The following is a 16,218-nucleotide window of genomic DNA, read 5'->3' on the forward strand; positions in this document are numbered from 1 at the left end:
CGTCGCGCGCGTTCGGCGCCGTCGATGCGATTTGGCGCACATTGCTGATCCATTTCAGCATCTGGAATGAGAGAGATGTCGACTGAAACCTTTGCGGCGCAACTTTTGAGCCCTCGGGCACATTACCGAGGCAACCGGTAGTAAAATTACCAATGAACACTTTTTATTTGCATTTAGAAAAAAATGCTTGTATGAACGCGGTATATACCTTAAAAAAATTGACAATCCAAAACCGGACTTAAATATTGCGTTGCGTGTCAATTAGCACATGTTGAGATCACCTCTTGACATAATGGCAGCATTTTATTTTTTTATGAAAAGTCCTCTTCGTCCTCTCAGAATCTTTTTATCATATCAATTATTGCTGAATTTTTCAATGTATGGACAAATAGGATCAAAGAATTAAATTCAATAAAGGACGATCAGAAAAGCTTTTTGACCAACATTATGATCAAATTAGGTTTCGTGTGTGCGAAATATTTTTGATCAATGAACGGTTAGAAAATAATGGAAAAATGGAAGAAGCGATTTAAGAAGCCAGATTTTTCTGGATTGGACGGAGTGTCGATTAAAGTGGTCCGAGACAAACGAAAGTACACAGGGCTACGGCAACAAGTGATTAAGCCAGCAGGGAACGAGTTTTCCAATAGGTGTGTCGCGAGTGTGACCAATGAGAAGTGCCGCCGAGAGGTTCTTGGTCGGTTACAGGCAGGACACTCGTCAGTCAGGTTAAAAGAGTCGCAGGCGCCACACCGACATCCAACCCAAGGATTATGAAGAGCCAGCAGCAAGAAGGTTGGAATGTGCCCGCGTCGCGCGTTGCCCGCGACACACACAACCCCATCAGATCAATCGTAGAGAACCTCAATCTCAACCCCAACCCGGACAAGCCGATGATTGCTCTTTCTATTGGTATGTTTCCTGTAAAACACGCAAGATTTAATTTAGGCGCAGTTGACCCACCAGCCTCGGTCAATTTTCTCTTTTATATGTAAATACGGTAAATGCCATCGAATTAAATGTTTATGACCCAGCTTCATTTGCTACGACATGGATTAAAATTTAACTCGCGCTAAAGAGAAAGCATATTACATAATTTAAATCACCTATATTTTCACTTTATTATTCTTTTTAAATAACAAAAAAATTATTAAGCTTTTAGCTACAAAATTTTTTAACTTTGTCCTCTCAAGTAGAAAAGTGGTTTTTTACATTTAGATTTGAATTAAATCCAGAATGTTCATTCTAAAAACGATTAAGTCAAAGAGCAACAAAATGTGTGACAGCGGGTCTCTTAGTTTTATAAAGCATTATATTATAGCGAAACGAGAAAATAAATTTGCGGTTGATATCTCGAAAGAACAAAGTAACATACGACGAGCACATTGCGCGAATGCGTTAATAAGTTATGATTACGCGCTATAGGGATCTTCAATAACGAATCCGGTGCTTCAAGGTCTTCAACTTCATCAGACCACGCAGCAACAGCGAATCAGCGCTGTTAATTCGACTAAGAGATGACACACGAAAGAAATTTTTTGTGAGATTTTCAAACGCTAATTAAGGTCATGAAGATGTTATAGAAAAGTGTACATCTGCAAGTTAGGTTCAATATTTATCTTGATGGTTATTTTCCATCGTGGAAATTAGGCAAAGTCGACAGAAGATGATTTTCTTCCACCTTTTTGTAAGAGAGATTATACATCCATTCCTGGGAAGCATCCAAACTCCTAACATGCTTTCTCAATTTATCTGTGACTTTGCTGTTAAATAATGCGACCTTTGGAAAGATTTTATCACTAAAACCCACCTGAAATTTATGGACACTTCAAAGTAACACACTTTGAAGCATTTAGACGAATGCGACTAAAAAAGATCTAACTATCCAAGCAATAGTAAAATATTGCTAGAAACGCCCAAATAGGCAGAAAAACAGAACACGAAACGATGTATATTATAGTAATTTTAGCAAATTTGACTGATTGACGTCAGACTGCGCCCGCGGCAACATTGATGGGTGCTAATAAATCTTTATAATTTATGTGTGCATTTGGCTATTCATAGCCCGCCAGGGGCCTTAATTTTTGGCAAAACATCTATTCTGCAGAGTGAGAATTTGATTCACGTGATGATTAAGTTTTAATATTGTAGGAATGGCGTCAATAATTATAAGGTCTGTAGCTGTCTGGAGACATGAAAAGTTATGAAATTGCCTTTCGCTTGAATCTGGTCATGCAGCATGGAGGCACATTTAGTTAACTTTTTTATTTAAGGAAGTTTTAAGACCGATCTCCCATGAGGTATGTACTAAAAAGACTTATTTATTACAAAAAATACCTCTGACGGCGAGACTGCGAGAGTGGGAACAAGTTTTATTCAGGAAATTTCCACAAGTTTTGTAAAAATCATCAACACAAATGCGAAGAATTAGAGTTTTAAAAGATGTTTTTTTTCTTGATTTAATAAATTTTGGAATTTGATTCTGATCTAAAGAGGGAAACGTAGGTTAAGAAATTAGTGCTATAAATAATGTCTGGGTCGATGTACGCGTTCATGCCGCGGCACCTGAAGCAAGAAAAATGCTGCGATCGCCAGTCGCAGCAAATCAATAACCGAAAACGAGACAGAAATAATTATTGGTCCCGTTAATTTAAAAGGCACCAAATGCGTGTTACCTTATGAGAACCCCATCTGCGATTCCATTTCCCCTTGCCCCTAGCTTATGCAACTTCAGACCTTGACCGTGACAGTGGCTCTTGTTATTTCTCTCCGTCATTGAAGTACCACGAGATTCGTGCGTGCAAGTCTCCGCGACGCGCTCTTGATAAAGATGTCACATTGGATTTAGTTTAAAATCCAATAGAAATACGTGCGCGACAATATTCACACTTATAAACGCACACATGGAAAGAGTGTCTAGATGAAACTGGAATTTTCCAAGGAGAACTTCTGCTCATTTCAGATTATTTCATTATTATTACGGGAGACAACCTGTTAAACTACTGCTATCCGCGCCTTCGTCACAAACCGTCGCTCCATCTTAATTAATTTTGTCTCAAAAGTTGCTTATTTGGCTTCCTCGTAACTGGTCCCATGGATTAGCAAACTATACAAGCCACGCACGAGCTCTGCCAATGATCTGTCCCACTCTCTCTTCAAAATTATCGCACCTATCGCGTTGCCCAACTCCGACGAACTTGTTTTCTCAAGAGAGCTTTTGCAAACTTTCAAATCGTTTTGTACCAAAATTATGTCATTCGTATGACCTTAAATGCCACTTGCGTATAACTAAAGTCACCTCATTACTCGAAATGATTTTCAAATTGCAGTTTTACAAGTTTCACAAGTTCACTTCTGAGGCAAATTTTTATGATTTTTGTAAAAATAAATACAATGTAAACTTAACTAGAGTTTTTGCTTTAAATTTTAGGTGACCCAACTGTGTTTGGAAATTTAAGTCCTCCGGCTGAAGTTATCAATGCTCTTTGCGAAAGCGTGGAATCTCTTAAGTATAATGGATACGCACCTAGTGTTGGTAAGTTTACCCTCTCAAAAGTTATTAGTTTTTCCTTCAAGCATGCAAAGCACGTTTTTTAAATTGATCTAACAAAATTTCATTGATAGGCTATGAAGAAGCGCGTCAAGCCGTGGCCGAATACTCATCGGTTGGAAACCTGGAAATTACCGCCAAGGACGTGATCCTCTGCAGTGGTTGCTCCTGTTCCCTTGACCTTTGCATTACGGTGCTGGCGAACCCTGGGCAAAATATTCTGGTGCCACGACCTGGTTTTTCAATTTACCGCACCTTGGCTGAAGGGCTGGGCGTGCAGGTCAAGTACTACGACCTCCTGGTAAGTTTCATTTCCTGATCTCTGGGGTAATTTGAACTAAATGTGTCTAAATCGTTCGCAATGAACCTCAATTTATACCAGAATTTTTAATCGATTTTAGCCTGAGAAGCAGTGGGAGGCTGATCTCGCTCAGTTGGAGGAAGCAATTGACACAAGGACCGCAGCGATCATAGTAAATAACCCTTCCAACCCTTGTGGTTCTGTATATTCAAGGGAACACCTTTCAGCCATTGTTGAAATTGCAGAGCAAAATCGCGTTCCAATTATAGCTGACGAGATTTATGAACATTTTGTATTCAAAGGACACGAGTTTGTGCCGCTCGCGTTGCTCTCCAAGAATGTTCCCATTTTGTCTTGCAGTGGTCTCACCAAGAGGTAAACAAGCTACTCTCAAAACTTTGTTTCTTGCTACTTGAAGAGTTGATTTTCAAGACCTCGTTTGCCAAGAAGTGATACTCATTCTAAAATGCAAAATCTTTGACACGCAGGTTTTTAGTTCCTGGTTGGCGCATGGGGTGGATAATCATTCACGACAAAAACAGTGTCTTTGAGAAGGAGGTAAAGCTAATGAGGAAGTAATATTCAGTACGAAAGAAATACTTAAATCAAATTAAAATGCAGATCAAAAGTGGCCTGCAAAGGTTGAGCCAGCGCATTATCGGAAGCAACACTATCGTCCAAGGAGCCTTACCAGTAATTCTTTCTACGACTCCCCAAGATTTCTTTGAAAGTACTGTCCAACACGTTGAGGTGTGCAGCCAAAGAAATATTTTTCTTTCTAACTTAAATTGATCATCTATTTTCAGAAAAATGCCAAACTAGCGTTTGCGGCCCTAAAGTCCATTGACGGTTTGACACCTGTGATGCCGCAGGGAGCAATGTACATGATGGTTGGACTGGATTTGGCCAAATTTTCTCTTTTCCCAACTGAAATCCAGTTTGTGGAGCAGCTTGTTACTGAGGAATCCGTGTTTTGCCTCCCCGGCAAAGTATGTGCAAAATACTCCCATTACACGACACGTTATTTTACAATATCCAAGAGTTCTCGTATAATCAAAAATTTTCGCAGTTAAATAAATACAAATTACTCTGGCGAAAACAATCAACAACATTTTTTCAATCAATTTTATTTTTAACGACTAATCAGCCTACCAAGTTTGTCACTTTAAGAAATTTTCTCGAAATTTAGTTTTGATAATTACGTAAAATTCATTTCATATCAATAAAATTTCCTGTGTCGCACATAATTTTAACGCCTTTGATTTCAGTGCTTTGACTATCCCGGTTACATCCGTCTCGTTTTGACTGTCCCGACCGAAATCATGATCGAGGCTTGCAACCGCATCGGACAATTCTGCGAGCGTCACTTGCACCTACCTTTGGAAGTGGAAGCGCAGATGAACAGCCTGGAGAAGCACATCAGTATGGACCAATCTAGCAATGACCTGTGCAACGTTCTGCCGGTGCCATCTGTGCCTGTCTCACTTGGCGAGGATCGCCGACCCTGAAATTTAAAAAAGGCGTCTCAAATTCAGTACCTTTTGCCATTGGCATAAATTGAAAGCCTATGGTTTTTGCTCATAAAAGAGCTGCCACAGCAGAATACAGGCGAGATTAAAAGTGTGATATTACTAATTAGGGTGCACACGTCTATTACTTAACTACAAGGTTTTTCCGATTTTGCATTTAAAAAGTGTACTTGAGAGGTATCCAACTCGTATTATCATTTCTTTGAGGTTACTGAAGATAATAGTATTGGTATAAAGCAGCTAGGGGTTGCAAAAAACGCATTTTTGTAAAAAAATGCAGTGCACTCGTAAAAACCGTTATATTCTTGATTTTTGTCAATTTCGTGAGTGTATATACCTGTCAGAAGAAACATAAATTTATAGTGCAATATTTTACTCATTTCGTAAATTTTTATAAATTTTATTTGACTGCGAAACATTAATTATCGTGTTAAATTTGTTAAAACCCATCTAATTGCAGGACTATTGCATATAACATTAATAAGGTGTTGAATATACAGTATATAAAAGGCATATTAAAAAATCATTACTTGCGATTCATGCGCAAGAAACTGGTGAAAACCAGTGGTGAAAAAACTGGGTGATAAGAAAATGCAACCCTGGTATAAAGTGAAAAATTCAAGTTGCTCAAGCTGAATCAAAGTTTCAAATTTACTCTTAGTATCATATTATAATATATGGGATATTATATGATGTTATGTTAAGCTTATTGTTAGTTCAGCAGATTAGTCTGGATAGGTCGAGGATTAAATCAATTGAAAAGGGTGTGTTTGAGCCCATAGATGTATTATTTAATCATTTATCACGGGCAAACACTTTAATTCACGATGAAAATAATTATTGTAATAGTAAATTAAATTAATTTAAAAAGTGACTACGATTTTTAGTGTTTTATTCAGAGAGGACACATAATATACTTAACTGATATCAGCTTGAATATAATAGGATATACTTTTATATATATTGAATATCATGCTATAATACATAAATTAAATATAGTTAAGTTTCGTGTATCGTTCATGTTTTTGTTTGATCAAAATGACGTCATTGCACTTTAGACAATATATAATGAAGGAGTTTTAGATCATATGTTAGAAAAAAATACTTAAATAAAGCTACAATAAAAAGAAATTGCTTTATATTGTTTTTAAAAACCCCTCTCATAGTGATGATCTAATGCTTTTCATCTTATCTCTCTTACAATAATTATTTTTCGAAACTTGATCGAGTTTATTTGAAACTTTTCTTAAAAGATGCCAAGGAAGGGAGAAGCACGCGAGATCGTCATTATTGTTAGAAGAATTAAAAATGCAGCTTCCTCGGTGGTGTGTGAGCTGTTAATCTTTCCATATTTCTACTGAAAGAGGTACTAGTTTCAGCTACAGGTTGCAGCCCTAATAATTTATGAGCTCTCTGTTCTGTCTGGGGTCTGAGGATATCTCAGACAGAACAGGTAGCGTCTTACAATTTATATTACAATATATATATATATATATATATATATATATATATATCAACTAAACATATATGTATATTTATAGTAACCATCAGAATGACCACGCAGTAAGATAACTGAATCCGTAAGGTGTTAAACAGATGAAGGAGTGTGTGTGATTTGACCAATCATTTCCGACAAAAATTATGTAATTAACCGTTATAGTCATGCAAAATATATGTATTAAACACATAGATAATTATTATAAATGCACCATGTATATTTAGCAACAATAATAATAATAATTTCATATTTTCTTCTTAAAAATTGGCTAAATAAATGGAACGGCAGCCCAGCAATGTTAATAAATACAGTTAAGATGTACATATTCTCCACAAGTCCGCAATCTTTTATCATATACATACATACGACATGGCATGATATGTGTTAGTATATATACAATATATATATATATATATATATATATATATATATATATATATATATATATATATATATATATATATATATATATATATGTGTGTGTGTGTGTGTGTGTGTGTATATGTATTAAATTTAATATAGAATCTACGTTGTAATCTTACTAAATAATATATCCAAGTTAAGAACTGGTAAGAACGCCGGAATCGGGAATCGGGAAGTAAAGTGAATGGAATGACTGGACCTGGACGCAACATTTTTTTCAACTCACATCCACATTCTCACATGAATTAACACGCGAACCGAACACACGAACACGAACTCTGTCGAGCTCAAAACAAATGGCACTACTACAGTGCAGGTACAGATGTCAGATGAGTTACAGAAACGGACAAGCGAGCAGACGGTCCGTGACAGTTTAACACTCGCCTCAATACGAATTCCGAATTTTTCCGACTTCCGACATCATCCAAGTATCTATCCGCAACGTCTCCGTTTTCTTCTCTTTCTCATTGTAAGTCATTTATACATAATGTAATATAATATTATGCTAGATAGTTTGGACAAGTTTGAGTTATATTGTGCGGTGTATGTATATTCTTGTTTTTGTATTATTCAAAATTGTTTTACGCAGGATTTTGTTACAGGCGGAAGGTATCACCGTGCTTAATATTTTGTAGCTCTGTCAGCTGGCCGAAAATGATACCGAAAATGAATATTAAAGCTTGCGTGAAGTAATAGCAAAAATGGATACACCACTCCCCGACAAATTGGTGCCGGGAAATGTACCAGGTGAATTCCGTGTATTTGTCACACCCGCATCACCTTCAGGAAAGTCTTATGCTTCCTCCAAACTTGCAACACCTGCATTTCCTGGAAGTCATGTTATGCTCATGAACTCTGGCATGAGGTAATAAAAAATTTCCACTTACACACATATTTGTATTTGAAAGTAAATTTTCCCCAGCTTTCAAGTACTCTCAAATCAAGAATCTGATGAACTGAACGATACTGACCTGTATGACTCTGTAACCAAATTGGGTAAAATAGGAAGGTACCTTAGGTTAACCTGCGTTCTCGGAATTTGGCTGCTTTTCACGGTATTTTCATTATTTTACGAACAAATTTGAAATCATGAAAACTAAAATCGGCAATTTGAGAAACAGGTTATATTGATGATCAAAGGCGAAAAAGTTAACAACATGCACCAGGTGTCCATCCCGGCAGCTGCATCAACATGTATCCTTAAAATGTCCTTTTTCCTTCTTAGCAAGCAGGTTAATTGCGTTAAAAATTTTCCTGACAATTCATGCAGGCTATGAAATTCATGGTATACCAAATCGAGATGTGATAGAAGTCACTCTGGAAGGATCAATCATGCCACACTACTTTGTCAACATGAGCAGCCACAAGATGACAGTTTGGATTGAGCAGCACTTTGAAGTCCCAGAGGCTAGGATAGGTGAAATGTTTGCCCCAAGTTTCCGAAAGGTTTGACAAATTGACTTGTAACCTATATTAGACTCTCATAAATTCGTTTCATTTTATTGTGAATTTAAAACTAATATATGTATCCAGCGGCTCAGTGCAAATTGGTCTGTACCTTTGGTGACTGAAAATTTAATAGGGGCAGTGCCAGAGCTTGTGCTGTCAACTATATTTCGTTTGGAAAACTTCAACAGGTATAAAAAAACCTTTGACTTGGCATGCAAATTTTGTTTCTGTCTCTTATTTCTTATTATGGAAAGGTTCAACACGGCTCGCCTATTTGTCCATTTGGAAAGCAACGTTAACGCCAGCTTGCCTGTTTCTATTGGTTATGATATTTCCCCAATTGATGAAACAGACGGAACATTGTATGCAGTTTTGGTTTTGATTGGCCTTTACATCCTTATTATATTTGAGGTGTGATAGCACAGCTTTCATTGTTTCCTTTAATTTCAAGTGAGTTTTTAAGATTGTGCACAGGACCTTAGCCGCCCTACTTGCCTCTACAATGTCTGTCGCTATATTGGCTACCTTCAATGAAGTAAACGCAATTTTACGGAAGAAAATTTGAATATAAATTTTATGTGGTGCCTTCTAGCGTCCATCAATGGCTGAGCTGATGTCTTGGATTGATGTAGAAACTCTTCTGCTCTTGTACTCAATGATGGTGATTGTAGCAATCCTGACGGAAACTGGCGTGTTTGATTATCTGGCAGTACTTGCCTTCAAGATCACTGGTGGCAAAGTGTGGCCTCTGATCAATACCCTGTGCTTGCTCACAGCACTTCTCTCTGCCTTCCTGGACAATGTCACTGTATCCCTTCTGATGACACCTGTCACTATAAGGCTGTGTGAGGTCATGGAATTAAATGTCGTTCCTGTATTGATGGCCATGGTCATATACTCAAACATTGGTGGAACAGCAACAGCCGTTGGAGACCCTCCAAACGTCATTATTGCTTCTAATGAACATGTGAAAGCTGCAGTGAGCAATTTTATCTCTTTGTGATCAAGGGAAATATTATTTAATATTTTGAGGGTTGAACTGCTTGTGGACTCATTAAGGCTCTTATGTCGCACAGTTAAACTAAAAATATATGTTTTAACTTCAAAATACATCTCTCCCCTTTTTGAGCTTATTAAAGTACAAGCTTATTTAAATTTTGCAAATAAATGCTTTTTGGGGTCAATTTTCATTTATCTCTAAAAGAAGTATTTTAACTGTAGGGAATTGACTTCACGCAATACATGATGCACATGACTGTTGGCGTTGCAATCATCATGGTGACCACTTATATACAACTGAGGTTCATCTACAGGAACATCAGTGATCTCAGAATTCCTGAACCGCACGACATCACAGGTTTGCAAATCCATATTTTACCACCCCATTTCATTTGTTTACATCTCATATTATATTGCAGAGCTGAAACATGAAATAGAAGTGTGGCATCGTGCAGCTGCTTCCGTATCCTCTTACTCCAAAGATGAAGATGCAGTTCGTGAGGCTTTGCTTAGCAGGGCTCAGAGACTGGAAAGTGAGCTTAGGATTAAAATGAAGGAAGTCAATTCTTCTGATGAGCACTACAAAAACACACTTGACGAACTCCAAAAGAAGGTTAGGTATTTAGGTTTTTCTTGAAGAGAAATTGTAGGGTTTAAAACAGACAAATGTTTTGATACCCAATTATAGTAGAAACTCTAGTTAAGGTTTTAAATTTAAAAATAATATATCTTATTCTAATGATCTTCATCTGAATTTTTGAAGCAGCTGTGTTAGATGTTTTGATTTTTTTATAATTTTAATTAATATTTTTCAGTACCCAATTAGAGACCCAGTGCTTCTGATGAAGTCTGCGTGCACCATGGCGTTTGTGATTGTTGTCTTCTTCCTCCATTCCATTCCGGACCTCTCGTTGTCATTGGGCTGGACAGCGCTATTAGGGGCGACACTGCTGCTCATTCTTGCAGACAATGAGCAAATGGAAGGAGTGCTGGCTCGAGTGGAATGGTCAACCCTTCTCTTCTTTGCTGCCTTGTTTGTCTTGATGGAAGCCTTGTCCAAGCTCGGACTGATAGCCTGGATTGGACGACAGACAGAATACATCATTCTCTCAGTGGCTGATGAAAATAGCAGACTTGCAGTGAGTTGGTTTATCATTTCCATGGCCCAAGATGTGATTGAACCTTTCAGGTAGCTGTGCTTTTGGTTTTGTGGGTCTCTGCTATTGCCTCTGCCTTTGTGGATAACATTCCTTTGACCACCATGATGATAAAAATCGTCACTTCATTGAGCAGCAATCTGTTGTTCAAACTACCTTTGCCACCTTTGGTTTGGGCGCTTTCATTTGGAGCATGCCTTGGCGGTAAGATTTTGTTTTACCAAAAAAGCTCCTCTCACAGACTCCAGTTATTAGGAAATGGAACATTAATTGGAGCTTCTTCCAATGTCGTTTGTGCTGGTGTTGCCGAGCAGCATGGCTACAGCATTACATTTTTGGAATTTTTCCGGTATGTATTTTTTTTCTAACTATCATTTTAGCTCATGTCAATATTTAGTGTCGGCTTTCCTGTGATGTTAGTGAGTGTGATTACTGCAAGTGGCTATCTCCTGATCTCCCATGTCATAATTCAGTGGCATTAAATTGTGACTTCTATATAGCTGAACTTTTATCGTCAGTTTGTGTTTAAGTTAACGTTATTGAAATTCCAATGTGATATATACTAATTATGAAGTGATGCTATATTTACTATAGCTGTAGTGTAATTAAGTTGTATCAGACCACTGGTTACGTAATAAAGTTTTCCAACTTAAATCCTTTTTTGGAAAAAAATGAGTTTAATTTACATTTTGCGCCATTAAAACTACAAAATGTAACTCGTCAAAATTGACCTTTAGCACAATTGTGAGATGTCAAAAGAGTCATGTGAGTTTTTAGTACATCATATATTGCAGCTTCGTGTTATCTGAGCAGCACATGCATAATAAAAGAATAAAAGCACATGTCTTTTTAATCATCTCAATGCAAAGTAATTAGTCAAAAGGCTGGACAAGTTTAAAAACTTAATTTTTTCACCACTATGAAATAACCAACCGCAAGTATTGACATCGTAGCTGAGATTTATCTTTTGCTTATTTTCATTCAAGACAAGTAGGAAAATGAAAAATGAAACAAAAAATTTTGTGGTTAAAATTTATATTTGATTTTATGGTTACTTTTAGAAGAAGTGCATTATTTGTTTGAAAGATTGTCAGTTTTATTATTTTATCCTTTTTTCGAATTTGACGTGAGCATTGCTCCTGGAAGAATAAAATATCAATAAAAATATAATATTTAAATTTTAGCAGTTCGCATGAAAATGCCTGGAAGTTGACAGTAGCGGTTACCGCATTACCTAGGAGTTCCGCAGGTTGCCTATGTTGACCGATACTGAGTTGGTGTGACATGCGCATTGCTGGTGAATGTATATGGTGGCGCTGCCATCGATCGGCGATCGGCTGCTTCGTTGTATTCTGATGGCCGCCGTATTTAGTTGAAAATTCGTAAGACACGGCGGCATTCACAGCACTAAATTTTCACTTCACTAGTCTCTGGGAGAATATTTGATTAGGTTATTATTTGTTCTTCTGGTGCAATGCTCTGATATTATCAAGAAGAGAGAATGGAAGGCCTTCTTTGGAAATGGACAAACTACTGGAATGGTATAACAATATTTCGCATCACACCGTGAACAAAAATAAACCGCGACCCCACAGAATGTTCTTCGAGCCAGACAGACTGTCGAGACCGAACTGCGCCGACATTTCACTATTTTCCCTAATGCCTTATGACTTGCAGGCTGGCAAACTCGTTGGTTCGTGCTCGCCGACGACGGAACTTTATCCTATTACAACACAAAGGAGGAAATGGGGCAGGGCTGCAAGGGTTCCATGAAAGTGTCTGCCTGTGAAATCATCGGTAAGAGTTAACACGAGGGCTTTCCTTGCTGTGTCTATAAATAGCTAAAGAGAGGCGGGGAAATGGAAGCAATGCGACCTGAAAGCCAAGTGTGATAATGCACCCTCGCTCAAAAATACGTTGGCTCTCTTTTTCACTAGTGCACCCTGTCGACTGTTCACGAATGGACATTGTTATTCCTGGCGAGCAACACATGTACCTCAAGGCGCCCAGTCCATCTGATCGACAGCGATGGCTTGTTGCCCTGGGCAGCTGCAAAGCTTGCCTTAATACTGCTGGACCTCGTAGAAATTCAGGTACGGTTGACAATTTTGCTCCTTGGAGCCGAGCAAGCCAGCAGTTGCCAACCCCAACAAATATTTTCGGGCTTATTTATGGTCTTAAAATGCATTCATACAGCTTGTGTATGGGAATGAAAGTTAATGAATACACATTATTATCAAAACTTAAAGTCAACCATTACTTTATTATTCTTTTGAGTTCTGTTGACTGTGTTGACAAAGACACTGGAAAAAACAAAGGGATTTATTATTTTTACCCAGACCCTGTCATAAATGTCCTCCAAACAACCACAGCATGAGATTAGGTTGCATGCACGCCATTGAACCAATTATGTCGTCTGACAAGACCACAATAGAGAGAGGGTTGTTGAGCTTTAAAAAGTCACTATAATGTTGTACTAATTAACGTGTATTTGGTCAAATTGATTCCCTTAGGATCAGACCTTGAGAAGCAAATGGAGAAGGACTGGGAGCGCAGACATGAAAAGCGAAACACTTCTCCATCTTCACCAAGCAGCAGCCGGAGGGGCAGGTCTAGGGACCGCTCATCAGAGCGAAGAAGAAGCCGACGCTCCTCCTCAAGGGAAAAACGCAGAGACCGATCGCGGGGTAGATCGAGGTCTCGATCCAGGGACAGGTCTCGAGACAGATCTAGGGACAGGTCGCGAGATAAGCATAGGTCGAGGAGTAGGGACAGGCACAGGGGAAGGGACAGGCGGGAATCACGTAGGGATAAGTTGGACAAAAATGGCAGATCGCCATCACCGCCTTCGATGGCCGCGGCCTTCGGAGAGGGTCACTCGACTGAATTTTACAAGACTCAAGCACCCAACAACACCATCCTTGTCAGAGGCCTGGCGACCACCTGCTCTGAAAATGATCTAAGGAGGGAGATAATGGCCACGGGACTGATGCCAAAGGACATCAGGCTCATCCGAAAAAGAGAGACTGGCGAATCCCGTGGCTTCGCCTTCCTCGAATTTGCGTCTGTTATGGAGGCTAAGCAGTGGATGGAGTTGAAAGGTGGTACTCTGACCATTTCTGGAGATTCCTCGGCCGCATTCATGCAGTACAGTTTTCCTAAGAGCACCCAGACCATGAAACAGAATGCGCAGGACTGGTTCTGTTTGAAGTGCTCAGCGCACAACTTCAAACGGCGGGATTTCTGCTTCAAATGCAACGCGCCTAAAGCTGAGCAGGACATAGGCGGAGAAGGCTTTGATGAGGTCAGTCCGCACCCTACTTACACCTTGTTGCTAAGAGGCCTTGATGTGCTCACCACCGAAGAAACTGTTCTGCAGTCGATTCAGGGCCTCTCCGCCTCCATCCCAATTCGCAGCATCAGGATCGACCGGGACACTCTGACCAACACCTCCCGCGGCGTGTGTTACGTGGAGCTGAACTGCGTTCAAGATGCTATGGCGCTTCACTCTAATCTGATGGCAGCCGTGCCGCTCATCATTGATGAAAAGACTATCACTGTGTCCTACTGCAAGCTGCAGCAAAGAGCAACTCCTTCCTCAGTCAGCCAAAAACCGATGAAGTACACTTCAGCCGAGATAACTCAAATGGCTGAGTACTCTGCTAAGATTTATGCGTCCAATGATGAAGAGCTCAAGTCGTTTAAAGAATACTACATGAATTTCTTTGAGAATGAGTTGAAGGAAGGCCGCACGCCTGTTCGGCAAGATGCATCTGCCAACGCAGCAGCCGCTGTTGCCCAAAACGCGTTGCAACAATTGCACGCCAAGGAGGGGAAGAAAACGGTGCAGCTGCAGCAGCAGCAGCAAGCACCTGTACAGCAGCAACTGCCCCAAGTCCAGGAAATGCAAATGCAGCAGTTAATGAGCCAGCAGGAGCTCAGTAGCAGTCGTTACCAGTATGATGAGACTTCTGGCTTCTACTACGACACGCAAACTGGATTGTACTACGACCCAAACACCCAGTACTTTTACAACTCTCAGACTCAGCAGTATGTTTATTGGGATCTCACTCAAAATGCGTTCATGCCTGTGCCAGGCACCGAGGAGAGAGACGACAACAAGAAAAAGAAAGACAAAACAAAAGTGGCAAAGAAAATCGCCAAGGATATGGAGCGGTGGGCCAAATCTCAAAACAGGAAAAAAGAGGCGCAGCAGATGCAGCAGCAGGTTCCAGAAATGTCTATGAGCCAGAAGGCCAGCGTGGCTGACATAGGGTTTGCAGTGCTCGAACGGCGAGAGACAAATAACGAGAGTAGCGCCAGTCCTTTCAGTAACCGGGACGGCTCTCCAAATGGTTCCAAGTCCGGATTGGTTGCAGCATATGGAAACGATAGTGACAGCGAGGAAGAGTCGGCCAGCTTCACTGACTGGAGCAAGATGCTCTGTCTACTTTGCAAGCGACAGTTTGCCAACAAAGAAGCGCTGGTCAAGCACCAGCAACTGTCCTCGCTGCACAAAGAAAATCTTGCCAAATTGGGCCTCTCTGATATGTCCCAAAGTATCGAGTATAGAGACCGGGCTAAGGAGAGAAGGAAAAAGTTTGGTCAGCCTGATGTGCCCAATAAGCTAAAGGAGCGCTACTTGGAGGTAAAGGAAGCAGCGACGAGCAGCTCAAGACCGTATGAGGAGCCTGTGAAGGCGATTGGGAACGATAACATCGGCAGTAAATTATTGCAAAAAATGGGCTGGAGCGAGGGAATGGGGCTCGGGAAAACAAATCAGGGTCGAACCGACATAATTGAGGCAAAAATGAGAACGCCGTCTGTTGGGTTAGGTGCCAAAACGTATGGGATTGTGCCTGGCGAGAGTTCGTATAAAGAAAGCGTTAAAAAGATGGCGTATATGCGATATCAAGAGTTGACAGAACAAGAGAAACACTGATTTTTTTCTCTTCCCCCAATAGAGGCGGTGGTTTATAAAGCAATTGCCCCATCACTTTTGTGCATTTTCATAGATTCTTGTTGGAGATTGTTACTTATGTGTTGCAAAACATCCTAAAAAAAAACCCAAACAAGTGTCCAAAAAAAGTTACTCTAGTTGAGTTTTATTTCCATATGTGAGCTGTAATTAGTTTGAATTGTGATCCGACTTTGCATTTTCTGTCTCGATAGTGCTAGAATTGTATCAGCGCGTTGTAAAAGAAGGGTATTGGTGCTGCTGGCTTGTACACTTCACTTGGAATAAATAAATTTTCAGTTCCTTCCTCTCACAATCATTGCAATTAGTTAACAAATTAGAACCTTGTATAAGT

At 39.6% G+C, this 16,218-nt stretch overlaps 3 protein-coding genes across 3 annotated transcripts; all 3 read left to right on the top strand.

Moving 5' to 3' along the window:
• Nucleotides 1-708: 708 nt before the first annotated feature.
• Nucleotides 709-6,260, top strand: Tat (Tyrosine aminotransferase). The gene is made up of 8 exons (XM_065496715.1): nt 709-912; nt 3,431-3,535; nt 3,625-3,851; nt 3,952-4,226; nt 4,340-4,409; nt 4,473-4,601; nt 4,658-4,840; nt 5,120-6,260. The coding sequence occupies exons 1-8, from the start codon at nt 774-776 to the stop codon at nt 5,357-5,359; spliced, it is 1,368 nt and encodes a 455-aa protein (XP_065352787.1). The 5' UTR covers nt 709-773; the 3' UTR covers nt 5,360-6,260.
• Nucleotides 6,261-7,629: 1,369 nt separating this feature from the next.
• LOC135948370 (P protein-like) lies at nt 7,630-11,528 on the top strand. The gene is made up of 15 exons (XM_065497597.1): nt 7,630-7,770; nt 7,904-8,166; nt 8,224-8,356; nt 8,423-8,495; nt 8,572-8,747; nt 8,835-8,938; nt 9,005-9,161; nt 9,214-9,285; nt 9,343-9,729; nt 9,972-10,107; nt 10,169-10,362; nt 10,565-10,888; nt 10,939-11,110; nt 11,162-11,255; nt 11,304-11,528. Exons 2-15 carry the CDS (start codon nt 8,003-8,005, stop codon nt 11,386-11,388), a joined length of 2,271 nt encoding a protein of 756 aa, XP_065353669.1. The 5' UTR covers nt 7,630-7,770; nt 7,904-8,002; the 3' UTR covers nt 11,389-11,528.
• Nucleotides 11,529-12,229: 701 nt separating this feature from the next.
• Nucleotides 12,230-16,179, top strand: LOC135947938 (RNA-binding protein 5-like). The gene is made up of 4 exons (XM_065496937.1): nt 12,230-12,447; nt 12,584-12,703; nt 12,844-12,999; nt 13,420-16,179. Exons 1-4 carry the CDS (start codon nt 12,408-12,410, stop codon nt 15,846-15,848), a joined length of 2,745 nt encoding a protein of 914 aa, XP_065353009.1. The 5' UTR covers nt 12,230-12,407; the 3' UTR covers nt 15,849-16,179.
• The last annotated feature ends 39 nt before the right edge of the window (nt 16,180-16,218 follow it).

The sequence above is a fragment of the Cloeon dipterum genome, chromosome 1 (assembly GCF_949628265.1).
Source record: "Cloeon dipterum chromosome 1, ieCloDipt1.1, whole genome shotgun sequence".
Lineage (NCBI taxonomy): Eukaryota > Metazoa > Arthropoda > Insecta > Ephemeroptera > Baetidae > Cloeon > Cloeon dipterum.